This window comes from Electrona antarctica, assembly GCF_951216825.1.
Source record: "Electrona antarctica genome assembly, chromosome: 19".
NCBI classification, from domain to species: domain Eukaryota; kingdom Metazoa; phylum Chordata; class Actinopteri; order Myctophiformes; family Myctophidae; genus Electrona; species Electrona antarctica.
The window spans coordinates 135,696-163,323 of record NC_136800.1 but is presented as its reverse complement, the minus strand read 5'-3'; the positions used below and the strand labels follow the sequence as shown (position 1 = coordinate 163,323).

The following is a 27,628-nucleotide window of genomic DNA, read 5'->3' as shown; positions in this document are numbered from 1 at the left end:
GCCATCTGGAGTTTGTCCCTTTCTGCCAATCCTGCACTATAGTGATATATAGTGAAAATGCATTTTCTGTTTACTGTGCTGGAGGGGAGACAAAAGAGACCCCTGTTATATCAGAATATATACACCGTAGAGCTATTTTATCCTTATTTTTTACAAAGGTAAATCACTTACCTTCACCTATCAATTTAAGGTAGCATGTAGGCCTATGTGATATGAATGTCTCCTGTTTTGGCCATAACTGATGGCTATGAAGTAGCCTAGTAGGCCTACCAATACTGAACTTATACATTAGAAGTCTATAGGAACGTGGAATCATAATCATAAAGTCTGGCCAATTAAGTAGCCTATACTTGCTTGAGTGTCATTCTCATTCCACTGATTCCAGTCGGGAAAATTGGTCTCTCCCTAGCCAAGAATATAGGCTACAATATGGCATTACTGGGCAAAAATATATAGTTATAGGGCTCCATCTTGCGCCACCCTTATCCTTTATCCCTAAACTAATTTTCCATTTTTTACTATTTAAAAAAAACCTTTTAAAATAGCCGATCTACATCGAGACATTGTGAGCTTGTAGATCGGCTATTTGAACTATTTTAAAAGGTTTTTTAAAATAGTAAAAAATGTCAAATTAATTTAGGGATAAGGAATAAGGGGTGGCGCAAGATATAGCCCATAGCCTAATAGGAACATGTCTAATTTGAAGTCCTTTGCTTTAATAGTGTTTCTTAGTGGCACTGCTGTCACAGCAGGTGGCAGTATAATCCGGCTGGGTGCCTTGTGTTGAAGTTGTGTTTTGTTTTCCAAGCCAAACCATAGAGGAAGAGCGTGCAGGCGAGTCGACAATGGCTCAGTCAGTTTGAGTTTACAGTACGATATGATAAATATAGTTCAATTAGATCTGTGAGAACTCCCATCAAATAAACCACCACGCCATGGCATCTAAGAAGAAAGTGATAGTAACAGGTATGGTAAGCAGTTAAAATAAATTTGTAACGAATAAATGTTGTCAGTTATCTAACAAAATTATATATAGCCTGCCACCACAGTATGTTGTTGTATTTATGAGTTCAACTTGTGATCATATAGCCATGATGAGATATAGTAGCAAACCGTAAATTGTAGGCCTACGTCACCTATTTGCTATATTGAACACCCAGCTAATGTGACAGTTTACAACATATATCTTCACTTACATTTTGTTGCCAGGAAGAAAATATTTGTGTTATCTGGTTAGACAAAATAAAGATCGATATATACAGTAGCTGTCTTGTCATGTGCGACACTTGACTTGGTAGTGCTAAAATGAATGATTAACTTGATCCAATCCAACCTTTAGACTTTGAATGAAGAGGGTGTTTTTGTGTGTGTGAAAGAGCAGACGCCAGTTCTGCTCATAAAAGATAAGCAACAGCAGCTTCCTATATAATTATTGTCAGTTGTTGACACTCAGACTGGTTTGTTGATGGCAGGGTTTGAGCCTTTTGGAGAGCACAAAATAAACTCCAGCTGGACGGCAGTTCAGGTAATCATAAATCATTGATCTATTCATTGTTCCTATATTTAAGGAGTGGGGTGTATAGGGATATATTTAATCAGATCCCCCCCAGGTGTCCATAAAACATAACAACATTCAAAACCAGCATCAAATGATTGTAGGCCTAGCTAATGTTTGTCTCTTGATTCCTGTACAGGAACTAGAGCGGCTGGGGCTAGGGGACGGAGTAGATCTTCAAGTATGTGAAGTGCCTGTTGAATACCAAGCTGTTCAGAGTTTAGTCCCATCATTATGGAAACAGCACCAACCACAGGTACGGTATGTCTTCTAAATGTCTTCTAAATCATGACAGTTTTCTGAAAAACCCTGTTTGTTTATATCAGTGTTTTTCAAACTATTTCATGTCAAGGACCCCAAAAAGTATATGTAATTGGCCGCCGACCCCCAACTGAAAATATGTAGTTCCAGGGACACCCCCCCCCAGAAACAAAGATTTGATCTAAAACGCTCTGAAAGAATATATATTCAAATATTTGCGCCACATTTTTACGATTTTTCAAAAATAGCAGATGTACAAGCTTGGTAGATCTGCAATTTTTCAATAGCTAAAGTAGAACATAATGCTTAAAACACCAAAAGGGGTTCCCGTCCTGAATGGGTTAAGCAAATACTGTAGACAATTATATGTAACATCCTGTACATATTTTCTGCATCATTTACTAAATGACAAATATCAATCCATTAAAATAAAAAATAAAAAAGGTCCCTGCTCTTCACCTCCACTGTATATATGTTCAATGTCCTGGTCTCCAGCTTGTGGTCCACGTCGGCGTCTCTGGATTAGCCACAACGGTCACCCTGGAGCAGTGTGGACACAACCAGGGCTACAAGCGGGTGGACAACTGCAGCTTCTGCCCTGCCTCCCAGCGCTGCGTGGAGCACGGGCCCGACTGCCTGGACTCGGCCCTGGACATGCATGAGGTCTGCAAGAGAGTGAATGGCGCTGCAGGCCTTGGCGTGGCCGTGTCTGTGTCCAAGGATGCTGGAAGGTCGGTCAGTGATGTGCACTGCAGTGACACCCATTAAATAACATAACCCCAAACTCCGAAATCGAGAGTTTTAAGGTGTGTTCACGTTCATCTCTGTCATGTGTCGGTCCCTTTGTTGTCCCTTTGATAGAGTCTAGAGTGATGACATTCGCCAAAACATGCACAAAAAAACAATATACGTAGCCTAATACAGGGGTTCTCAACATTTTTGGCCGGGGACCCCCGGAAATGCTTTGGCAATGTCTCGGGACCCCCGCCCCGCCCCCTCCCGACCCCCAATATAAATTGACTGCTACAATAACCTTAAACCATTTTGGGCGGGAACCCCTTTTGGTGTTTTAAGCATTGTTATAATTTAGCTATTGAAAAATAGCAGATCTACAAGCTCATAGCGCACCACCGAGTGGCGCGCTACGAGCTTGTAGGTCTGCTATTTTTGAAAAATCGTGAAAATAAAAATTTACATTTTCTTTTTTTTGAAAATAATTTGGGGACCCCCTAAAATAATTTGGCGACCCCCCGAGGGGTCGCGACCCACGGGTTGAGAACCCCTGGCCTAATACAGCAATGTAGAGTTGCCAAACACTCCAGCATGCTGGATTAGAGAATAACCTCTTTTGGGTGATTTGATTTGGGACATCCATACTTATTTTAATATTAAATATGTCATCATAAGTGTGTATGGGCGCTCTCCAATCTCCATCTCATGCGGATTGTCACATGGCACACACAGGTACGTACCTGTGTGTGACTGTGTACCATGTGACAGATGTGATTACATCACTTTACAAAACCTAATTTCTCAGTTTAATCCCCACTCTTTAACACCCCAGTTTGCATAATACATGCAGGCTATATCTGCACAAAATGTACGTGCTGAGGGCACCTTTGTACAGTAGTTCTTACTGGGAGAACAAAAGCCCAGGGAAAACAATGAAGTGAAAGTGAAATGCCTGTCAACCTTTGACCCCGTTAAATGTCCGAGACATAACAAAAAAAGGGAACTGTTCCCTTTTACACCAGACAATTGAGATATTTGGTAATCATACATACATTTTGATGTGTTGCACTGCTTTCTCAGGTCACATTACGCACCGTTATTGAGCCTTGCCCGATTTTCCTTTTTTTCAAGCTACTTGAAAGCGAGATCAAATAGCTGTGAAATATAAATATAGAAATAGGCGTATCCTATTCCCCATAACCTCACCCACCACAAGCCTTTTGTAGTTCTGTGGAATGGAAACACAAGCCATGATTATATAATAATAACGTAACACACCTTTTGCCATCTTTTTCTTTTTTTTGTTACCTCCCTGCAGGTATCTATGTGATTACACCTACTACACGTCTCTTTTCCTGGGAAAGGGCCGGGCTGCCTTTGTCCACGTCCCTCCGCTGGGGAAACCGTACAGCAGCCAGGATCTGGGCAGGGCCCTGCGGGCCATCGTGTTGGAAATGTTGGAGCTGTTGAGACACACTGAGGAGGAGGAGGAGGAGAAGCACAACCACTGTGACCACTGCCATCATCACAACCACTCATCATAGACTTGTCGCTCGACCAACAGACTAGTGCACAGTCCAAGATGCAACGCTGCTCCTGCCGCACGGCCCCCGCACGCACGCACAGCAGCATGTGCAGTGATGAACAGTGTTGATTTTGTCGACTAAAACTAAGACGAAAAAATTATCGTCGACTACCTTTTTTCACTGACGAAAACTAAATGAAAACTAAGCTACGATGACTAAAACTGAGACTAAATATACTGACAATTTCGTCGACAAATAAAAACTAGACTAAAATGTTAGGAAGGGACTAGTGGACAAGAGATCCAGTATATAAGTCATTTTACACTGATAGCCGATCTACAACCTCACAACGCATCGCAGCGCGACGCGTTGTGAGCTTGTAGATCGGCTATTTTCAGCAGGTGTAAAATCAGCCATTGCGATGGCATCAAGGCCCACCAAAATACATTGTAGTCGACTAAATCAACTGTAGATTTAGTGGACTAAAATCTTATAACATTTAGTCGACTAAAACTAGACTAACACTACACACATTCCCAGGTGACTGAAATGTGACTAAAATATAAATTTAAACTATTCAAGAGACTATGACTAAAACTAAAATAGAAAAATAACACTGGTGATGAACCAGGTGGTGGTCCTGAGGCCACTTTGAGTTCCTGACCTGAATGAATGAAGCTGAATATCAATACGACAAAAATCTCGGCCACTCGCCCTACTCCAGACTCCAGAGCCATAGAGTAAGATAGAGTTGCGAAAACTCTGTTCACTTCATGAACAGAGTCCTGGACCGGAACTAGGCAGAAATGCATTGGACCCTGCAGGCAACAGCCCAGCCTTAATGATCTTAAATCCCTTTATTTTACTGTAGATTGTTTTGTAGTAATCGTACAACATAACCATTACAGAGACTTTAGTTGTTACTGTACAATACTTTAAAACAGTAGGCATGTGATGTTGCACACATGCCTAAAATTGCTCTTATTTGCGCCACCCTCGTTGAAAACAATGTATTTCAAACTCCAGCTTGTCCCTCTCCAGGCTGCATTGAACAGCGCTCGAGTGCTCGGTTTCTGCCCCCTCAATGTCGTAACTCTTCTATTAGATGGCTCTGGGTCACTCACACTCGGCCACTCTACGAGATGGTCACATATTTCATCAGGTCACCAATTTCACCGTAACACTGCCATGCTGGAGTGACCGAGTGTGTCACTCCAGACACAGATTTTGGGGTATTGGAATTTTGACATGATGACTCACTCCATGATCTTTTCATCCATTCCTTGGATCCAGACTGAAAAAAACCCTGATATACTTATATATTTAGCAATGTTAGTAAACACGAATAATATGAAAACTTTATCATATAAATATGTCACTAAACTACTGTGTTTTCATTCTGGTGCTAAATATCGTGACGTGAGGAGGGAATTATTCACTAATTTGAACTAGTAACACACTATGAATAAAGTGTGACCCTTTACAGTTAGTTACAGCACATGTTTTGGTGCGTTGAATCACATCCGTCCCCAATAGCAGCTGTAAGCTGCGCTGGGTTTGTTCACTATTCTACTGTTCTCCTCTCTTTTTCCTTGTATTGTTGTTTGTTCCAGAGGGACGTGCCAATTTTTGAAAATGTCAGAATCTAAAAGTATTTGAAAGATCAACACTTATATAATCATGTTTCAATCTCAGGGAATTTATTGCGCATGCAATCAGATGTGTTGATTGATGAAGATACAACATTTTCCATATTTGTCGTCTCTATACAAAGTGCTCAAAGCTATATTAAAGATGTGATTAAATCTCTACAAAAGCTACATTTCTCAGTTTAATCCCCACTCTTTAACACCCTAGTTTGCATAATACATGCATGGCTATCTGCACAAAATGTGTTTCCATTGAATATTGGTGGACTGTGATACTGTACATTAGAGCAGTGGTACACAAACGGTGTCTTTGTGTGTGTCCGTGTGTGTCATTGTTATTATTATTATTATTATTACAATGGCGCATTATTATTGCAATATATAACTACAAAAAGTTATGAATTCTACTTTTTTATTTACTGTATCAGACAAATCAGTAGGCTACTTTATGTACAATATGTGCATTCATTTCCCAATAGAGAGGCAACTTATATACACAAATATATATCCTTTGAAAACGCTTTCAACCTATAGTGTCCCTATTTTGGACATAATTATAGTCGAAAATGTAATTATTTTTTCATTAAAAAAAAACTGATTTGCCGTCCGTAGGTGCTCTTTGAGAGTGCGTTTTTTTTAAAGGAGTCAAGGGATTCACATGTCTTAATGACTGTTGGTAGGGCGTTCCACATTTTGGTGGCATAGGAGCGAAAATAATTTAGTCCCTTGTTTGTGCCGAATCTGGGTTGCACATAGTTTGTTGAACTCCCTCTGGTGTTCTGGGTGTGGACTTCGTTAACATTAAGGAAGTATCTAGACAGGTACATGGGTATCTTGGTGGTGTATCAAATCTTGTGGACCAGACCCAAGATGCTGTACTCTGTCGTCAACCCTATGCCATTCCAGCCGGTCAAAGTGGGCAGGGGTGAGGTGGGTTCGGGGAGTGAGGCCAAGTAGCCTAGTATCATTTGTTTAGTACTCGGACCAGAAACAAAATAAAACGGTCTTGACTTGTTCATTTATGGTGCATTTATATAGATTGTGCATTACATTCACTCACACACACATTCATACACCGATTGCGGCGGAAGCCATGCAAGGTACCAACCAGCACATCGGGAGCAATTTGGGGTTCAGTGTCTTCCCCAAGGACACTTCGACATGTAAACAGGAGGAGCCGGGATTCGAACCGCCGACCCATGGATCATTGGACGACCTGCTCTACCTCCTGAGCCACAGTCGCCCACAGTTCATCGTTATCCTCTCTTTTGCAAATATAATTTGACCTGATTAGTTAAAGGTATATAGGGTAAATTATATTTCTTGATTATAAAAGTGTTAAATGGCTCTATAATACTGTTTGTTCATGTTCAGTAACAGATCTCTCCAGCTTTTTAATAAACAAAATGTATATTTTAGGTTGGTATTCCAATTTTATCCAATCAGGAGAACAGACAGGATACGTCAAATTGGGAGAGATGAGAGAAATGTGCAGACAATTTTAAAACTGAGATACTATACATGTAAAGCTGATAAATGGGTTGACTGAAGTTGGCAACGTGCCTTGGCCAAAGAGTTTGAAAAAAACAACTGCATTAATAGTACAGTAAGGACAATTAATTACCAATTGACATTTTTTTTTAGGTCGCCCTCAGCTGTCCTGTTATTCTGCTGTTATACTTACTTATTACTTACTTATTGTGAAAATATGTGATTATTATACATGATATGTCGGTAACAAATAATAAAAAGGCTTTATTTTATTTTATTGTAAACGTCACACGGACACGCCCCTAAACGTGCTTCCTCCTTGCATTAGATATGCGGAGCAAGATGTTACGTCATCATTTCGAGTGGGAGACAGTCGAGTATCTCGCGCTCTTGCTTGTGTTGTCAAGCCTCCATATTCATTTTGTACTGGTTATTATTCGCTTAAATATCCCCCCCCCCCTTAAAGACTTTAAATCTCGGGTGCAACAGAGACACTTTCCCCGAAAAGGAACCCTCTCCCCTGGACTCTAAAAGCAGCTGTTGTCCGTCTGCTTTTGGGTAAAATGAGTGTTGAGGCGTACGGGCCGAGCTCGCAGACTCTGACGTTCCTGGACACGGAGGAAGCGGAGCTCCTGGGAGGAGGAGCGGACACGCAGGGCTCCGAGTACGAATTCACGGACTTCACCCTGCCCAGCCAGACGCAGACGCAGGGCGGCCAGACACAGAGCCAGCTGGACGGACAGGTCGGCACTGGCAGCGCGTTGTTCTTCCTTTTCGCCCAGTCAACCAGCCATGAGCCGCCCCGGAATAACTGTCTGTGTGTGTGTTGTGTTGTTGTGCATGGCCAGGCTGGGGCAGCTGGCTGGCGGGCAGCTAGCTATACATACACTGCTAATATTGGCTAGCATGCTAGCTAACTAGCTCGTTCGGTTAGCATGGCCGTACTAGTGTTGACATGTTTCCATAAGATAATAATGTAATGTGTGATTGATTATTTGATTTGGCTTGTATCGGTGCCAGCAAACACAGAAAACGGACCACTGTCTTGAGTCATTACACCATTGTAATAATAATTAATAATAATATTTATGTTTATTCAACTTTCAGCATGATCACAGGTTTTAAAAGACAGAGGTGCCATTAAAAACACTTAATTATTTTGCCGATCACAAATATAAAACTTCAAATCTAAAATGCAATTGTGAATGAAAGTCAAAGCGATATCATCATTATGCCTGGCTGTTGTCTACAGAGTTTGTGTGCACCTGCAACTCATGATCTGTCACCAGGTCAACATGTGTACTGCACTATGTTGACATTAGACTGCGCTGCAGTTTGTTTAAATGTATTCAGCAGCACAACTGTCGTTGTCTTCAGGTGAACGGACCTGAGGGTGTGCTGCAGAACGGTGGAGACGATCCCGTGGTCAAAGCCAGTCAGCTGCTGGCTGAGTTAAACTTTGAGGAAGACGAGGAGGACACTTATTACACAAAGGACCTCCCTGTGCATGCCTGCAGGTGAGAGGACGGGTGTATTAGTGTAGTTGCTGTCACAGCTATGTCTTCATATATGGTGAATTTAGCTTGAATTAAATTGTCTTATGTGTTAAACTGAGGTGAAATGCGTATGAGACGCCCAAACAATAGCTATTAACAATATTAGGCAAAGAGACTACACAACAATAACAAGTACAAGTCATGATCTGAATCTGATCTTTTTTTTATCACATTCCCTTCCGCTACTATAGGCGGGATCGTGAGGCTAGTGCCAATCAGAGCCATATAGTAAGACAGAGTTATGACATTGAGGGGGAAGAAAACAGAGCTCGATCGCTGTTCATACCCGCAAATATCAGCAACATGATTGACAACTGTTTTAAAGTATTGTACAGTGACAACTAAAGTCTCTGTAATGTTTATGTTGTACTATTACTAAAATAAAGGGATTTAAGATCATTTTAGCTGGGCTGTTGCCTGAGTCCAGTGCATTCTGCCAACTTCCGGTCCAGGACATTGTCACTCTTCGCAATGCTCTTCGCCAATAGAAGTCTACCTGTATGTATAAGAGCTTATTAGACTGGCCCCATGAAGTGAACGGAGTTGTCGTAACTCTGTCTTACTCTATGGCTCTAGTCTGGTGCCAGTGTAATGCGTGAAAAATGCAGAAGAAGAGACCACTTCTGCCCGACCCGGAAGTGATAGCCCTCCATATTTGAGCCAAATCTTCATTCTAGGCTGTGTATGATTGTATCAACGTGCGATGGATTAACTTTCTTAGCGTGATCAAGGATTAAGGCTTTATAAGGTCCCAAAGATCGCAGTTTGTCTCATTTTGAGGAGTATTAAAAAACCCAAAAACGATATATATATATATATATATATATATATATATATATATATATATATATAATTTTTAATGCTCGATTCATGCTTATTAATCAAATCTCGTGAATGGCACAGTTGGATACAATAGCTATTCACGAGATTGTCTCGTTCTGGCACAGATTCGGTTAAACTGCAAGCGACTCGGGGCATGTATGCTGTCTTTGGTGACTGAATTTCTCTCAAGGGATCAATAAAGGTCTTATCTGGTCTGATCTTATCTCATGTCGGCTGTAATTCGCAAATGCTTCCCTAGACAGCCCTCTTTTGTGAGATAGAAAAGTCCTAATCTGATTGTATTTAATGACGACAATAAAGTAACAATATTGCACCTCTACGGGCATGGGTTTCCTCTGCAAACTTTGTTTCGTTTCACAAAAACCCACTGTTATGCTTATGAGCAACTTTCTGTCAAAATGAAGTGTTGAATTCTGCATTTTTACTTGTGCTCATCATTATTGCCAGCTTATGAGCCAAACAAGTTGTTTTTTGGGAACACTTAATAATAATAATAATAATAATATCTGGAATTGATATAGCGCTTTTCTAAGTACTCAAATCGCTTTACATGTGTGGGGGGGCTGGGGGCCAGGGGAGAGGACAGGAAAGGAAAAAGACAACAACTTTATTACGAAAAACTATTAAAAGCAATATAACACGAGATATAACAAGACATAACGACAAATAACAAAGTCAACTCGGAAAGGAGATTCATCACTGAATATCCTGCCTATGTGAAATTTAAAAACGGGTGATGACCTGTTAGGTCTACCATGGCTTTTCAATTTGGACGTTTGGACTTGATTTGAAGTTGAGCGATGCAAACCGAGCACTGCCCAAAACAACTTTGCTCACGCACCTGGTGACAATGAGCACGCACAGGTAACGCAGGTATTAAACACAGAAAATAGAAAAACACGTAGACAAATAAATAAAGTTCCAGAGTTTATCACAAGATATAGTATTTTATTCGTCATCCACATTTTTTCTTTCACAGCTACTGTGGCATCCATGATCCGGCTTGTGTCGTCTATTGCAACACCAGCAAGAAGTGGTTTTGTAATGGCCGTGGGAATACGTCTGGCAGGTAAGTTTTTTTTAATAACAAAGTAGATTTAAAAATACATCCTTCTGTGTAGTTTACCTAGCTAAGGACATTTGTTTTTTTACCAATATGTTGGTAAAAAGTCAACACAACCCAATCACTTTTATGTCACATTGACATAAAAGCGTGGCCATGAAGCTAATCACAACGCTTAAAGCAATAAAAATAAAAGCGTGTCCGAGGGTATGTATGTGTGCCTGTTTGGGGGGAGGGGGGGAACCGGGCTGGCACCCTGGGCACGTTCCTGTGGGTCTGGAAGTTCGGGTGTTTTTTTTTATTTTTTTAATGACTGACCCAAACAGGAGGAACCCGTGAAATTGTTACCGAGATCCGAGTAGAGCCGTCATTAAAAAATAATGCCACTTTTAGACGGCGGCGGTCTCCAGATAAAACGGCAAAGTCCCGTTGCGTTCTCATTTTTTATTGACCCTTTACAAGAGAACGCACACTTTAGGAAAACGCTATAATGTCGCTAGGTGGCGCTAACGGGCTGCCAGATAGACCAGTCACCCACGTACAAGAAGAAGAACCTGGGGGAGGGGAGGGGAGCTCCCCTTCACCAAGCCCCCAGTAAGGCTATCCAACATTGAAGATGCCACTACCTACTGCCGAAATGTGGAATTGCAGCACTTGGACGGACGTTCATGACGTCACGTGCATAAGCGAGGTCCGGGGCTAGGCTAAACCTCCGCTCGCTCGAGCCATTGAGTTATAATTATACTTCCGGCAGTCTTCCGGGTGCTTCAAAACGCCACTGAGCAACTTCCACTGAAATGAATAGCTTAGGGGCGAGGCTAGCGCTCCGGTTAACAAAGTTAAAGTCATGAGCTTGTCTGCAATTTATTTATACTTGCAAATCTTAACAAACCCTCAGACAAGACAGCCTAATTCTGTCATCACATCTGTCAACATATGGCCTACAAATACATGGTAATGTTTTTTTTTGGTCAAATGTCAATAAAGACCAAATAAATCAATTGAACAGAATATCTAAATGTGAATATTAAATGATGAGAATCACAATAGTGTGCCCTGAAGATTAGATATCTGCAGTTTCACTTCAATAGAAAGACAGCAAATATGTTAATAGAGCGTTTTTGTCTGTTTCTTGTTAGTGTGCTGACATAATTACCCCTAACTCCCCCCCCTGCTCCTGACAACTGTGCATGGGTTAAATGCCAAGGACACATTTCACCAAATGTGAAACTACACAGTGACAATTACCCCAAAGGAGTAGGGAGTGGGACCATATTTATTTTAATTATTATTCGGTGCTTTCTTGACGGTGTGCCTTATTTCTGTCAGCCACATTGTGAACCATCTGGTCAGAGCCAAGTCCAAGGAGGTGACCCTGCACAAGGACGGTCCTCTAGGGGAGACGGTCCTGGAGTGTTACAACTGTGGCTGCCGTAACGTCTTCCTGTTGGGATTCATCCCTGCCAAGGCGGACTCTGTGGTGGTGTTGCTGTGCAGGTAGGGTGTACTGGAATCCTGTCCTTTTTTGTTCTCATTTTGACACAGACAGGTGGGTTACCGACTCTGTGCTCTACAGCCGGGCACCGGTCTAGTCTATCTATAAATGCACCACGTCTCTGTGTGTATGGCTGTAATGCACGTAACTCGAGAACCGTTCGCCCCGACCGACTTCAAATTCGACACGCGTTCCACACCCCCCACAGGGAGTGCAGTGCCCGGTGTTGAGTCGGTCGGACCCACGGTTGTCCAGAACCGCCACAAAAGGCCTCTAGAGGCCCCGGCTCTGGAAAGGGCCCCTGCCCGGCCAGGCTCCATATATGGAGCTGGCTGGATCTCCAACTTCCTCCGTTACCGACTCGGTGCTCTACAGCCGGGAACCGGTCTAGCTATTATAATTTAGTAACTAGTAAAGTAACTAATTTCTTTTTCAGAGCAGTAATTCTGGTTGTAACAAATTTTCAACGGACGGGTTCAAGCCATTCAAGAAAACGGGATTGCTTTTTCCCCCTGTATTGTTAAATATGTCCCCAATATGACTGCAGATGTGTATCTCAAACAACAAAGTGTTAAAAAGAGATTTAATCTTGATTCTTTAAAGAATTGTGATTAATACCTGTACAACTTTGTCTCCCAGTAGTCAACTATTATAGCGTTGCTGTCGGGAAGAAACCTCATAACTCCATTTTTGCGGTTTTTGATAAATAAATCTGTGTTATTGAACACCCTTTACGTCTATGTTGTTTCGAAAATATTGAACCAATGGAAAGTAGTAAAAAGTGCTTTGGACAAAACCTCTTAACTCCATTGGACCCTCAAAATGTCTGCTAAAGCAACTAACTCCACCACCTCTCCCCCTCTCATGGAAGTAATTGACAATATATAAAGTTACAACACCAACTTTGATGAGGCTGTGTTGCTTTGTTTTACAAATACAAGGTTTTATTTTATTTCCTGAAAAATGTATATTTTTCATTTCCTGAAAACGGTACATTTTGGAGTTATGAGGTTTCCTCCCGACAGCAGAGATGGAATAGATCCACTTATGAGATGGCTATAACAGGGTACTGCGGGGTCATCCCTATGTTCCCCAGGTTCTATGTTCCCCACTTACCTTAGGGTTTAGGGTTAACGTTATAGGTTTCTGGTTTAAGGACTTCAGTGTTTTGTACTATACAATTGTATAAATACAGAACAAAGAACGTTTGTTTTTGCCATCTTTGTTGAAGAGTCTGAGCTATTATGTTTTCGTTTATTTTATGCCTGTGTTAATTTTTAGTTTGCTAAGACTCGATAGTTTAAGTAGCCTAGGCAGGCCTAAAGTTTAATGGATTGTTGAAAGACTGAGCTTAAATCAGAATTTGCTACTATAAGTAAGACTAAGTTGCTAAAATACTTTTAGTCTTACTAGAATGACTAAAATTACTAGGTTAGGTTTCTGGTTTAGGTTTAGGTATATTCTAAGTGGGGAACAAAGAACCTTTTTTGCATGGTGGGGAACATAGAACCTGGGGAACATAGGTACACTCCCTGTACTGCTCTTATGAACTCCTATACATTTGTCTGGGTGAACCCAACAGGCAGCCATGTGCCAGCCAAAGCAGCCTGAAGGACATCAACTGGGACAGCTCCCAATGGCAGCCCCTCATCCAGGACCGCTGCTTCCTCTCTTGGTTGGTGAAGATCCCGTCGGAACAGGAGCAGCTCAGGGCCCGTCAGATCACAGCCCAGCAGATCAACAAGTTGGAGGAGCTCTGGAAGGTAACTTTCATCTCAACTGTTTTCAACATGGCCTCACGTTGTTGTAATGCTTATTAGTTGGATTCACTTTTTACCTCTTAACCCATATTGACCTGAGATCAGATTCTAAAAATGTCTTGTACATCCTGACAGTTTTCTGACAAAGCTATGTTTCTATGTCAGTGGTTCTTCGATTTTTCAAAAATAGCAGACCTAGATCTGCTATTTTTCAATAGCTAAAGCATAACATAATGCTAACACCAAAAGGGGTTCCCGCCCAAAATGGGTTAAGCCCACTCCAGTCCACATCAATGATTGGCCATGCAACTCTTTGCGAATACTTGCAACCATTATCCCCAATGGCAGTTTCAAGGAGTTGCATTAGTGCGGTTGAGCTCTAAACTGATTATTTGCAAGGAGTTACGACGTATGCGTATTGATATCAATAAATCCCTCATGGCCATTTGACGTATTGACGTAATCGTTTAATCCCCTTTAATCGGGAGCTTGATATAACAAAATGTAGCAACTTTTAGCTTGTTTGGCTAACGGCCGATGTAATCTACCTAAAACCGGCCGAAATCCGCTCGTGCACGGTCGATCACGCACGTGTGTGATCGCGCATGCATCGCTGCATAAAATGCGATATTTTGGGCTTGATTAGAGCTTAATTTGACATAGTTATTAAAATAATGATCGCTTAGCATTCCGGACATCTGATAGTGCTGCACCAGTCCAAACTAGTCCCGGATGTCGCCAGATTCGCTCTATTTGTTTAAAACCGGCACAATGGCGACGCTACCGCCACCATCAGGACTGAGTGTCTACTATAGGATTGCCGTGTGAGAATGAGATGCAGTGTGTATATCACGGATTTTTCTATTGGCATTAAAATTACAAATTAAACATATGAATAGTGCAGGCAGAAGGCACAATCCACTGTTTAATTAGGCTGGCCATAAGCCAGTTAAGGGTGGCTATGTTGTTTGGTAATTCTGGTCACTTCACTCCCAAGCCAGATACTTTGAAAATGACTCACTGGATTGCCATATGGCCACTCCAGAACTATATAATTTGCTGTGCACGATCGTGCTCCCCTGAGGGTGACTCCTTATTGATCTTAGCAACCCGTTTTACTGTCGCCACCATTAGACGGAATTTTCAAATTGTACACAAGACGTACCCAAATCTAATGGGCAGATTTCCATGACACTTTCTGTGTTCATTCATGTTCCCTGGAAGATGGCCCTATTGATTTTGATTTTGGTGGCCCAGATCTCAACTGTATGTGTATAGAGCGTCGCAGTCCCGCCCCCTACCAGGGCCCAGGAAATGATTCTCCGTTAATTTTCCTCATAGACATTTCAAAAAGTATTTATTTAAAGACGTTTACGCCGCGGACAAAGCCAACTCGAGTCGTGACAAATCATGACAACAAACACAATTTTTTGGGCTGAACAAATAATTAGAAAGAAGAAAAAAACGGCAGGTTACAACACTTTTTTGTTGTTGTTTTTCTTCTTTGTAATTATTAGTTTGGTCCAAAATATTGTGTTTGTTGTCATGAGTTGTCACGACTCGAGTTGGCTTTGTCCGCGGGGTAACCGTCTTTAAATAAATACTTTTTGAAATATTTATGGGGAAAAATGCATTGGGAATCATTCCCTGGGCCTGGCTTCGTCATGAAAGAGGGCGGGACTGCAACACTCTATTAGCCTGGCCAGTTATTTCATAATTGTGCAATTGAAGGTCATACGTGCAAAAAGTCCTAATTGTGTGAAGCATGCCTACTCCTAGTGAAATAGTGTGATGGTCCTTACCTAGAGGGGTCTGGGACTATCCCTGGGTAGAAGACTGTTGGCATTGTGTCATTATGACAGTATCGACTTGCTGTCATGCTGTGCATATAATTTGATTATATAGACTTGCCTCCTCAATTAGTCGGGAAATATTATCAGAATAATGTCAAATCTGGGAATACATTTCTTTCCACAAATTTTCTTCACCAATGTCTTTGTAAAGGTGTCTACTAACCACATATCCCACATTGGTTTCTATTCAGCCACCCTAGAGCAATGTTTGACAGCTCCTGAAATTTGGGCTACCATCAACAACCAATATAAGGAAAATTTTTCTAAATTTCATTATGCTTTATGCCATAGCCGATGACGGCTATGGCCGAATTTAGCCCAAGGAGTGTTTTTCGTGCAAAACTAATGCTTGGAATGGGTTTAGAATCATGAAAACCCCCTAGTTTGACACGTCACATGCTACTTACAGTAAAGCATAATGAATTTTAGAACATTTTGCCATATATTGGTTGTTGATGGTACCCCAACTTTCACACACTTCGACATTTCGACCGGGTTAACGGTGCCGGACATTAGCTGTACACACACACACACACACACACACACACACACACACACACACACACACACACACACACACACACACACACACACACACACCACACACAGAGTGCAAAACATACTCTCCCCCCATGCCTTCGGCCTGTTGGAGACAATTGTTGACCAAGTTATTCATTAGGTTTATTTTTAAATTATTGACTTAATGACTTTCACTTCACTTTCAAATATTTGTCACTGGCACTGGCACTAAGAGATCATGTGGCTGAAAAGGTCGACCACCTATCACCTATCTTATCTATGGGATGCGAAAAAAATACATTGAGGTCATGCAGTGTTCATTCTGCCACAAAGACATCAACTATGCAAACAAGGGTAGGCCAGCCATGCTTTGCTGGCACATGAAAAAAACGAGATGCACAGAAAGAAAGTTCAGAAATGCATTGATGAATTGACTGACTTTGGTGACTCCATGCCTTTCCTAGTGTTAAACAGAAATGCTGGCCAGGTGCTAGAGATATGGGACAAATGAAAGAATAAATAACCGTGGGCGCATCCATGTGCACGTCAGATTAATTTAATTCTATTTTTTTGTTTCATTTTGGTAAAAAATTCAGTTACTAGTGGGTTTTTTTAGACTAGTACTGTAGATTTGCGGAAGTCGGCTAACGTTTTAAACTAGTATAGTAGTTGCATGTGTAACACAATGCCATAAAGTGCTGCTACAGTATATCATGCTCATACACTGTCCACCCCTTATTAATCATGATGTTGGCTGAGCTGTTTTTGTATGTCCTTGCCTAACCCCTTATACAGTATCTGTGTGTATATAATGGCAATGCGCCCCTTATCTCACTAGTTTTGTGGATACAGTGTTTATCATTCCAACATTTTGTCCCTACAAAGCTCTGGTCAATGTCCCTTTTTATCTAATTCGAGCCCTGCCTGTCCCTGGCTGACCCTGACTGTATCCGTAACCATGTCAAGCTAACACAGCTGCGTTATAGCTGTATTGACATCTTCATGTTCATATCTCAGTGCTTAATTTCTTCCGTAGCTCATTTAGGCCTGATGTCGAAATTTAATGTCAAGGACCCCCAAAAAAATATATGTAATTGGCTACCGACCCCCATCTGAAAACATGTTGTAATTTATTCAAAAGTAGCCCAGACCAAGTATTGACTGCATACATTGATATACTTGACAGATGGTCGACATTTCTCGTTCTCGTTTTTTAGTGGTCTCGTAAAATATTCTAATATTTTGAAATAGGATTTTTTGATGTTCATGAGCTGTATGCCATAATCATCAAGATTAAAACAAAAAAAAAGTTTTAAATACTTCACTTTATGCACAATGAATTGAGAATATATGAAAGTTTCACTTTTGGAATTATATTTGGGAAGAAAATGAACTTTTACACAATATTATTTTTTTTGAAAAGGTGCTGTATAGTTGTTGGGATCCTTTACATGAAAAACTTGTGTGTTCTGTTTTTTTCTGAAAACTGACATGATTTAGAAGACATTTAGGGGCGATTCACACTATGGTCCCGGGTGTGCACTCGGGACCACTTGGCAGATGTTGTGGTAGTGTGAATAATGCGTACTGTTCCCAGGAGCGGATCGCCCAACTGTCCCCGGGACCGCATGGGGGGGGGGGGGGGGGGGGGTCTCTGCACCGTTGAAGTGTATTCGGATACGGATCGTTCAGATACGGATCGTTCCGTACCTAAAGAAGGACGTTTTTTTTTTAGTACGTGACATAATCTCTAGTCGACGAGCCAAGCGTCAACAAAAAAAAACACACAGACGCTGCACGACGCGTAACACTAAGCGCAACGCCGCCCGTCTCCTGTTGAATCTTCGTATACGCGCAGTACGCGCTGATCTTATTCTGCGGACTACATGTGGCTCTTGGGCTTTGCTTGGCATAGTCTCCAAAGTAAAACTAAATAATAATGCTAAAGTAGAATTCATAGCAAACTAATATCAAACACGACACTGGAGCACAGAACTGACTGACACAGTGAATACCAGGCAGGCTGACAGTGAAGTAGTATAACGGCAAAGAGGCAATGCAATGCAGTGTGTCTGGATTTATTGGAGACAATGTCGCAACAGTTGATGGTCAGTGTCAGTGTCCGACCAGGCAACCGTATTCGGGAACGGTTCAAATGAAACGGACTCGGTCCGTCTCAGTGTGAATCCCCTATCGGTAGAATCTGGTCTCAGTCCTAATGGATGTGTGTTTTGCGTCACTAGGAAAACCCCACAGCGACCCTGGAGGACCTGGAGAAGCCTGGCGTGGACGAAGAGCCCCAGCATGTCCTGCTGCGTTACGAGGATGCCTACCAGTACCAGAACATCTTCGGACCGCTGGTCAAACTGGAGGCAGACTATGACAAGAAACTCAAAGAGTCTCAGGTCTGTACGACTGATATGGTAAGACTGGTTGAAAGAGTTTTCAAGTTATGAGCAGTTCCGTTATATTGTGCATTAATACAGTGATCGGATAAACAAACTGGAAACTATAGTTGAGGCAGACAGAAAAAGCAGATTGCTTAAATAACTTAATTCCCGTTACTTAAATTCTTGAGTTGATATTTTTGCAAATGGCATAAGTGACACTATTCATTCTTAAGATGGAGTGCTGCGATTATTGTATTTTATGTGTTTATGAAGTGACAGTACTCCATTAGACCCCTTGGTGTGGTTGTTATGTGCAATGATGTCTTCCCTTTGTGGGTGCGGCTTCAGTTCAGGTGGATCACCACCCAGCACCACACCATACTTAAAGGACAACTTTAGTTTTTTTCAACCAAGGTTCATGTTTTAGGTTGTTAGAGAAAGTAAAAGATGAGTGTTATTTTTTTTTCATTTGCTGCTTTCTTTTAGCTATTTAGCTATTTTTGACAGGGGGGCGGGGGCATTCGAACATGGTCCTAAATATGTATTTTGTTTTACAAAAAAATATGGTCATTTTTTTTATTTATTATTTACTATAGTCCTACTAGACCCCAAGAAATTATATCTGGCCACAAACGATCACGGGATCTATTGAATGTGACAACACGACACACAGTATGGCATCCCCCTAGTACATCTACCTTCACATTCAGTAGATCCTGTCAGCTTTTGTGGCCAGATGTAATTTCCTGGGGTCTAGTAGGACTATAGTAAACATTAACACATTCTGGACGGGAACCCGTTTTGGTGTTTTAACTAAGCATTATGTTATACTTTAGCTATTAAACAAACAGCAAGGTAGGAGCGCACACCAGTAGTGGGGAGGTGCTGACCGCAGGAGATAACTATGACTGAAAAAGGAGAGAGGCCTTCTTCCCTGAAGAAGGCAACTTGTTGCCGAAACGTTGGAAAAATAAAGATTTTGATGGCATCGTGACTACGAGCTGTGCGGCCTCTCTCCTTTTTCAGTCATACTTTAGCTATTGAAAAATAGCAGATCTACAAGCTCATAGCGCGCCACCGAGTGGCGCGCTACGAGCTTGTAGGTCTATTTTTGAAAAATCGTGAAAATGTGGCACAAATCTTTGAATATAATCATATTCTTTCAGAAGACTTTTTATTTATTTCGACGTCAGGCCTAAATGGGTTAATGAAGAAATCGCCGTAACATTTTGGACATATTTAGCCCCATGTTCGAATGCCCCCGCCCCCTGTCAAAAATAGCTAAAACCTTTTACTTTGTCTAATAACAACCTAAAACCTGAACCTTGGTTGAAAAAAAACTAAAAGTTGCCCTTTAATGAACTGGTGGGTGTGTCCGCATAAAAACAACATTTTAACAAATACTGTACACATGTTTTTTTTTAAATGTGTCCTTATATAATAATAATACCTGAGAAATCACAGCACATCTTTAATTATATACACAACTGCAGGTATAGAAAGGCTTAACGGCATTTTGGGCGGGAACCCCTTTTGGTGTTTTAAACATTATGAAAAATAGCAGATCTACAAGCTCATAGCGCGCCACCGAGTGGCGCGCTACGAGCTTGTAGGTCTGCTATTTTTGAAAAATCGTGAAAATATTTATTTCAGAAAACTGGAGGATTTAGAAGAAAGTTTTAAAATTTCGAGGTCAGGCCTAAATGGCTTAACAGTATGAAAACTAACACTGGTTCCAAGTGGTTCATGTTTCTTTTTGTGTTTCCTTTTAATCAGACTCAGGACAATATAACAGTGAGGTGGGACTTGGGGCTGAATAAAAAGCGGATTGCTTATTTCTCCCTCCCCAAGACGGACTCAGGTGGTAATTCCTAGTTTTTCTTCATCTTCGTGGTCATTGTCATCACCATGGTTTGTCTATCAGTGGCCTGCTGTGTCATTACGTTATGACAAATGTCTTTTTTTTTACCGGAGTACACGGATTTATATTTATGTTTTGTGCCATGTGTGTTTCTGTGTGTGCCATTCACTTTAAGTTTTGTTATTCATGTTTTTGTTTTTGTTTGTTTTTTGTTTTGGCATCTACATTATATTCCATGGAGCAATTTGTATATTTCAGAACTCATGTGTCTACTCGGACACCATGCCCTTTCTCCTGTGTTGTAGATATGCGTTTGATGCAGGGAGATGAGATTTGCCTGAGGTACAAAGGAGACTTGGCCCCTCTCTGGAAAGGCATTGGACACGTCATCAAAGTCCCTGACAGTATCCTTGACTCTCATTCCTTGCTCATGTAACACAAGATATTGACAGAATATTGTTGTTCTATTTGTGTAGTGTACTCGGGGGGGGGGGGGGGGGGGGGGGAAACATGTTTGTCAAAGATTAGCTTTATGTAGCATTTTGATAATCTAAAACTGTGGTTCACTTAATCATTTTCTCCTCATTACATGTGTACTCCATTTATAGGTGGGTGACACAGCGGGTACAAACCGAATCGAAATAATGTTCTTTAAAAAAAAAAAAAAATATCCCATGATTTTGTAACCCATTTTTCACCCCTGTGTCAATTATCTAATGTGATCCTGGGCTCTACACACCCTCCGCCAACCTGGGGAGAGCAACGGACTTGAACTCATGCTTCCTTCATGCATGAGTGTCCAAGTTGCTCCTTTACACCTGACAGGGGGGGGAGTTTCCCTGGTTGGACGTAGCGCGTGGAAGGAACACGTTATTCCAACCTGTTCCTTTCCCCTCCATCAGGCGCCCCGGCTGGCCAGGGGGAGGCAGTTTAGAGACCAGGATTACTGCATGTTTTTTGTGAGGGTACCTACCCTAGGGGACACAGGGAGAACATGTGAGGGTACCTACCCTAGGGGACACGGGGAGAACATGTGAGGGTACCTACCCTAGGGGACACGGGGAGAACATGTGAGGGTACCTACCCTAGGGGACACGGGGAGAACATGTGAGGGTACCTACCCTAGGGGACACGGGGAGAACATGTGAGGGTACCTACCCTAGGGGACACGGGGAGAACATGTGAGGGTACCTACCCTAGGGGACACGGGGAAAACATGTGAGGGTACCTACCCTAGGGGACACGGGGAGAACATGTGAGGGTACCTACCCTAGGGGACACGGGGAGAACATGTGAGGGTACCTACCCTAGGGGACACGGGGAGAACATGTGAGGGTACCTACCCTAGGGGACACGGGGAGAACATGTGAGGGTACCTACCCTAGGGGATTTTTTAATAATTTGGGGACCCCCCAGAATAATTTGGCGACCCCCCCCCCGAGGGGTCGCGGCCCACGGGTTGAGAACCCCTGCCCTAGGGGACACGGGGAGAACATGATGTTCTGCTTTAGGATGCTACTGTGTGTTCCCCTTGACTCTCTGTACCAGACTATGGTGACGAGATTGCCATAGAGCTCAGGAGCAGTGCTGGGGCTCCGGTGGAAGTCCCACATAACTTCCAGGTGGACTTTGTGTGGAAGTCTACTTCCTTTGACAGGTGTCTAATACTCAATGATACATGCATGAATATAAACCTTAATAATGCCTAGTATATTTCACTCTGTGGACATTTAGGGTAATCATCTTATCAATGATCCACTAAGGTCAATTCACATCCTTCCAACATAATCCTAATCATTACTTAGTTACTTACTTAACGGCCCACCCAACAGTATGGGACATTTTTACAAGTATTTTAACCTGGGCATTTCCCAGAGTATAATTTTGTCTAATTTGTGTATATAATTAGTGTTATAATGTGTATAATTAGTGTTCCTTGTTCCTTGTATATTTTTTTTTAACCTTGCTCATTTGATTTACATTTGGTAACGTGACATAAGGCTGAAAAAAAGGCTGAGATACAGTTTTTGTTCACAGCACACACCTGACAAAAGACCATCCATATTAAATATTGATGCTGATAGTTAAATCGAATCGTTTAAATCCGAAGGTACATTATGTAGTTGGCCCTATGGGGTGTTTTTTAATATTTTCTAATATGGCCCCCTTTTGAAAAAAGCTCGGACACCCCCTGTCTGTCATAATGCATGCTCATCAATCATCATCATGTGCGTCCACTATCAGGATGCAGAGTGCCCTGAAGACGTTCGCCGTGGACGAGACCTCCGTGTCGGGTTACATCTACCACAAGCTGCTGGGCCACGAGGTGGAGGACGTGATCATCAAATGTCAGCTCCCCAAGCGCTTCACCGCCCAGGGCCTCCCTGACCTCAACCACTCCCAGGTGACACCACGGAGAGAACGTTATCATAGCAATACTGTACATTACAAAGATCATACTAGCAGGCAAATCTCAATCGCATGTAATCAGTGTTTATTTCCTCGAAAAATGTTCGTCGACTACCTTTTTTCACTCACAAACTAAATGGAAACTAAATGAAAACTAAGCTATGACTAAAACTAAGACTAAATATATTGACAATTTTGACTAAAATGTTAGGAAGGGACTAGTGGACAAGAGATCCAGTATAAGTCATTTTACATTTGGTTGCATGCTGAAAATAGCCGATCTACAAGCTCACAACGTGTCGCGCTGCGACCCGTTGTGAGCTTGTAGATCGGCTATTTTCAGCAAAAACAGTCATTACGACAACATGAAGGCAAAATACATTTTAGTCGACTAAAACTAGACTAAACACTAAAACATTCCAGGTGACTAAAATGTGACTAAAACTAAAACTATTCAAGAGACTACGACTAAAAACTAAAATCAAAATTAGATTTTTAGCGTGTAATCCACCGATACAGTAGCGGAGGGCATGAATAATAATGGAAAGCTTTAACCAGTTCTGGGGCGAACATTCAGCAAAAAAATAGTTCACAATGCGTCATATTCCGAGCTTGTACAGATCAGCAATTTTCGGCGAGTAGATTTAGAACCCCTGGAAATCCGGTCAGCTAAGTATAGGGCACTCGGGAATCCAGTCAACTAAGTAAAGACTTTAAGAGTCAAATATAAGACGCATAGGCTGAGGCGTTCCCTCATCTCTTCCAGTTGTAGCCTGCAGCCGGGGCCAGTGTTTCCTCCCAGGGTGCAACCTTTGTGCCTTTTTGGAAAACAATGAGAGGATTTTCAGATGACTCTTTTTATAGAGATATAGCCCCACTTCTTCTATCAAGGTGCCCCAGTTCTTTCACATTAGACTTCCCCCCCCCTTCCCCCCCCCCCCCCAGGCAGTGGCGTGCACAGATAGACACTAGGGGGTGCTAGAGCACCCCCTGCCCTTTTGGCAATGTGCCCTTTTGAAAAAAAACCCCAAAAAACATTTTTTTTTTTTTTGATTTTTCAAAAATAGCAGACCTACAAGCTCGTAGCGCGCCACTCGGTGGCGCGCTATGAGCTTGTAGATCTGCTATTTTTCAATAGCTAAAGCATAACATAATGCTAACACCAAAAGGGGTTCCCGCCCAAAATGGGTTATGGCAACCGGCCGGTTCCACGCGCTGCACAAGGTGCCCTTTTTTAACTTGAGCACCTGCCCCTCTAAATGTCTGTGCACGCCACTGCCCCCAGGCCATTGTCGTGACGTAAATGCCCTTTTGTTCTTTCTTCCGTGCAGGTGTACGCCGTGAAGACAGTGCTGCAGCGTCCCCTCAGTCTCATCCAGGGTCCTCCTGGCACAGGAAAGACCGTCACCTCTGCCACCGTGGTCTACCACCTCGCCAGACAGGGCAATGGGTAATGACTAATGGATCGCTTCTGTGGTTTCTCCTCTGCTTTTAGTGGGTCTGTGGTACGCGAGGGATAATCGATGACGAACCCATGTCATGCAATTTGTAGAACAATGCAGGGTGTTGAGGCCAATTGGGAGAAGCTGGAGTAACAATCAAAAACGACTAGTAGGAATAGTCTTTTGCACGCACACCACGACACGCCATGACACGACACGACACGACACAACACGTTTTAATCGAGTTTGTAGCTAATGTTTACTTAATATTTACGTGTATTAATTTAGAACAGTGATGAGGCCTCTACACCAAAGGTTATCTAAAACTATTGCACACCCCCAACCGATCAGAATTGTGTATTTTCGTGTGTATATATACTGTATATATAGTGCTTTTGCTTGGGCTGCATTTATTAAAATCTAATTCTTGGTGCTTTGGATTTGAATACTTGGGTAATCGTGTTTACTTCACACAGCTAAATAACTGGTCACCCAAAGTTAACACAACAACATGTGTCTCTCTCCACTAGTCCAGTGCTGGTCTGTGCTCCCAGTAACATTGCCGTGGACCAGCTAACGGAGAAGATCCATCAGACGGGACTGAAGGTGGTGAGGCTCTGCGCTAAGAGCAGGGAGGCCATAGACTCGCCCGTCTCTTTCCTGGCTCTGCACAACCAGATCCGCAACATGGACAGGTAACGGCGGCTGAAGACTACAGATCAGTGCCACCATTTTTTCATTTTGAAATTAGCTTTATTTCTTTTCCGGGTTATTTAGGGTTACCCAAGTAGCCTGTGGCTAGGATGGCTCCCTTTGTGCCTCAGGTCCAACCCTTATCCCATTTGTCAGCCATTTTACTCCTCATTCAGCCAGCACAGTTTTGCTTAATTTATTTTATTTGATGCCGATTGTATTCACACCTGCAGTGAATCGAAGTCGGGTGCGTGTGGAAGCAAAGCGAAACCCCCGTTTTTTTCCCGAAGTAGAATGCGGTTGTTTAACCCATTCTCGGGCGGGAACCCCTTTTGGTGTTTTAACTTTTAACTAAGCATTATGTTATACTTTAGCTATTGGAAAAATAGCAGATCTACAAGCTCATAGCGCGCCACCGAGTGGCGCGCTACGAGCTTGTAGGTCTGCTATTTTTGAAAAATTGTAAAAATGCGGCACAAATCTTTGAATGTGTATATATTCTTTCAGAGCGAACGTTTTTTTTATTTCGACGTCAAGCCTAAAGGGGTTAATTCGCATCAGAGTTCGACTGAGCCTTCATACAACAACACGCGGCAGGATTTGTTTTAATCGCAGCATAACATTCTGGTGTGAAGTTCGCGACCTAAAACTAAATGTAAACTATTCAAAAGACTATGACTAAAAACTAAAAATCTAGATTTTTGCTGTCAAAATCAACACTGATCATCTCCAGCTGTGTTCCGTGTTTTGCACCCGCAGCATGCCAGAGCTTCAGAAACTGCAGCAGCTGAAGGACGAGACCGGAGAGCTGTCCTCTTCTGACGAGAAGCGATACAGGGCTCTGAAACGCACCGCCGAGAGGGAGCTTCTCATGGTAATAATGACACCTATATCACTGGTTCCCAAATGTTTTCACGTCGAGGACCCCCAAATTGACACTAATTGACCCCCATTTGAAAAGATATGCCAGGGACCCCCCATAAGAGAAGATTTTTACGGCTCTAGCAGTGATTTCTCAGCCATTTTAGTTTCAAGGACACCCCAGTTTCATATACCCTGAAGAAGGCAACCTGCTTGGCTTAATAAAGTTTTTTAGCATCGTGACTACGAGCTGTGCGGCCTCTTTCCTTTCTTAGTCAAAGGACACCCAGTTTGACATACATATTAGTCTACAGACCCCCATTTAATGCATTTCTATCTCTGAGACCCCCAATTTATATTCAATGTTAACCCATTTTGGACTGAGGTCGATAAAAAAAAAGGCTTCTAAATCCTAACATTTTTCTGAAAAACCTATGTTTCTATGTCAGTGGTGCTCAACCTTTTTCATGTCAAGGACCCCCAGAATTATCTCTATTGGGCCACAGACACCCATCTCAAAATATGTAGTTCCAGGGACCCCCCAGAAGCAAATATTTTCGTAAAAAATGTTCGCTCTGAAATATATATTCAATGATTTGCGCCACATTTTAACGATTTTTCAAAAATAGCAGACCTACAAGCTTGTAGATCTGCTATTTTTCAATAGCTAAATTATAACATAATGTTTAACACACCTAAAGGGGTTCCTGCCCAAAATGGGTTAATTTAACTGAGTGTACAAATGAAACCAAACGGACCCTAACTGGTCCGTTTGGTTCCATTTGTACACTCTCAGAGTTACAGACCCATAAGGGTCCATTTGGTTCCAAACTATCATTTAGCTGGGGACCCCCCTGGAACTCCCTCAATGACCCCTGGGGGTCCCCGGACCCCACTTTGGGAACCACTGACCTATATGTTACAGCAGGGGTTCTCAACCCGTGGGTCGCGACCCCTCGGGGGGTCGCCAAAATATTTTAGGGGGTCCCCAAATTATTTAAAAAAAATAAAAAATAAAATGATTTTTTTTTTTTTTTTTTTTTTACGATTTAAAAAAAATAGCAGACCTACAAGCTCGTAGCGCGCCACTCGGTGGCGCGCTATGAGCTTGTAGATCTGCTATTTTTAAATAGCTAAATTATAACAATGCTTAAAACACCAAAAGGGGTTCCCGCCCAAAATGGTTTAAGGTTATTGTAGCAGTCAATTTATATTGGGGGTCAGGAGGGGGCGGGGCGGGGGTCCCGAGACGTTGCCAAAGCATTTTCGGGGGTCCCCGGCCAAAAACGTTGAGAACCCCTGTGTTACAGAGTCAAAATGGAGCACTTTGTGGCTGTACTATAGTAAGCAGTTAAACCTGGCTATTATTTCTGTGCAAAATGAGATTCTCTATTCTGCACATAACTACATGAACAATCTCCATTCAAGCCTCCTTGTGGCCCATACAGAATGCTGACGTCATCTGCTGTACCTGCGTGGGTGCTGGGGACCCCCGCTTGGCCAAGATGCAGTTCCGTTCCATTCTGATCGACGAGAGTACCCAGGCCACGGAGCCAGAATGCATGGTGCCTGTCGTCCTGGGGGCCAAGCAGGTATGTATGGGCCACTACAGATTCCTTTTTTTAAAATGCATTTTTACCGTGTTACGTAAACATAAAATAATTTAAAT

The 27,628-nt window shown here is 42.3% G+C and overlaps 2 protein-coding genes across 5 annotated transcripts in view; both read left to right on the top strand.

Moving 5' to 3' along the window:
• Nucleotides 1-772: 772 nt before the first annotated feature.
• On the top strand, nucleotides 773-6,007 carry LOC306943632 (pyroglutamyl-peptidase 1-like). Of its 2 annotated transcripts, none has more exons than XM_079530064.1 (5): nucleotides 773-966; nucleotides 1,473-1,525; nucleotides 1,695-1,811; nucleotides 2,261-2,547; nucleotides 3,867-6,007. In XM_079530064.1, the coding sequence occupies exons 1-5, from the start codon at nucleotides 936-938 to the stop codon at nucleotides 4,090-4,092; spliced, it is 714 nt and encodes a 237-aa protein (XP_079386190.1). In that variant the 5' UTR covers nucleotides 773-935; the 3' UTR covers nucleotides 4,093-6,007. The 2 variants fall into 2 exon arrangements, with proteins under 2 accessions (XP_079386190.1, XP_079386191.1); XM_079530065.1 differs by having other exon boundaries at nucleotides 776-966; nucleotides 2,312-2,547; nucleotides 3,867-6,005.
• Nucleotides 6,008-7,632: 1,625 nt separating this feature from the next.
• The window catches only part of LOC306943316 (regulator of nonsense transcripts 1-like), a 33,527-nt gene continuing 13,531 nt past the window's right edge, over nucleotides 7,633-27,628 (top strand). For 2 of the 3 annotated variants that reach the window (XM_079529560.1, XM_079529561.1), the window contains exons 1-14: nucleotides 7,633-7,957; nucleotides 8,592-8,731; nucleotides 10,593-10,682; nucleotides 12,006-12,173; nucleotides 13,754-13,934; nucleotides 18,547-18,726; nucleotides 20,470-20,557; nucleotides 20,860-20,958; nucleotides 22,103-22,211; nucleotides 22,799-22,958; nucleotides 24,295-24,413; nucleotides 24,936-25,100; nucleotides 25,858-25,972; nucleotides 27,408-27,551. In XM_079529560.1, coding sequence (XP_079385686.1) covers nucleotides 7,778-7,957; nucleotides 8,592-8,731; nucleotides 10,593-10,682; nucleotides 12,006-12,173; nucleotides 13,754-13,934; nucleotides 18,547-18,726; nucleotides 20,470-20,557; nucleotides 20,860-20,958; nucleotides 22,103-22,211; nucleotides 22,799-22,958; nucleotides 24,295-24,413; nucleotides 24,936-25,100; nucleotides 25,858-25,972; nucleotides 27,408-27,551 — 1,938 coding nt within the window. In that variant the 5' untranslated portion in view covers nucleotides 7,633-7,777. The remainder of the gene's footprint in view (nucleotides 7,958-8,591; nucleotides 8,732-10,592; nucleotides 10,683-12,005; nucleotides 12,174-13,753; nucleotides 13,935-18,546; nucleotides 18,727-20,469; nucleotides 20,558-20,859; nucleotides 20,959-22,102; nucleotides 22,212-22,798; nucleotides 22,959-24,294; nucleotides 24,414-24,935; nucleotides 25,101-25,857; nucleotides 25,973-27,407; nucleotides 27,552-27,628) is intronic. The other variant, XM_079529562.1, reaches the window with a different exon arrangement.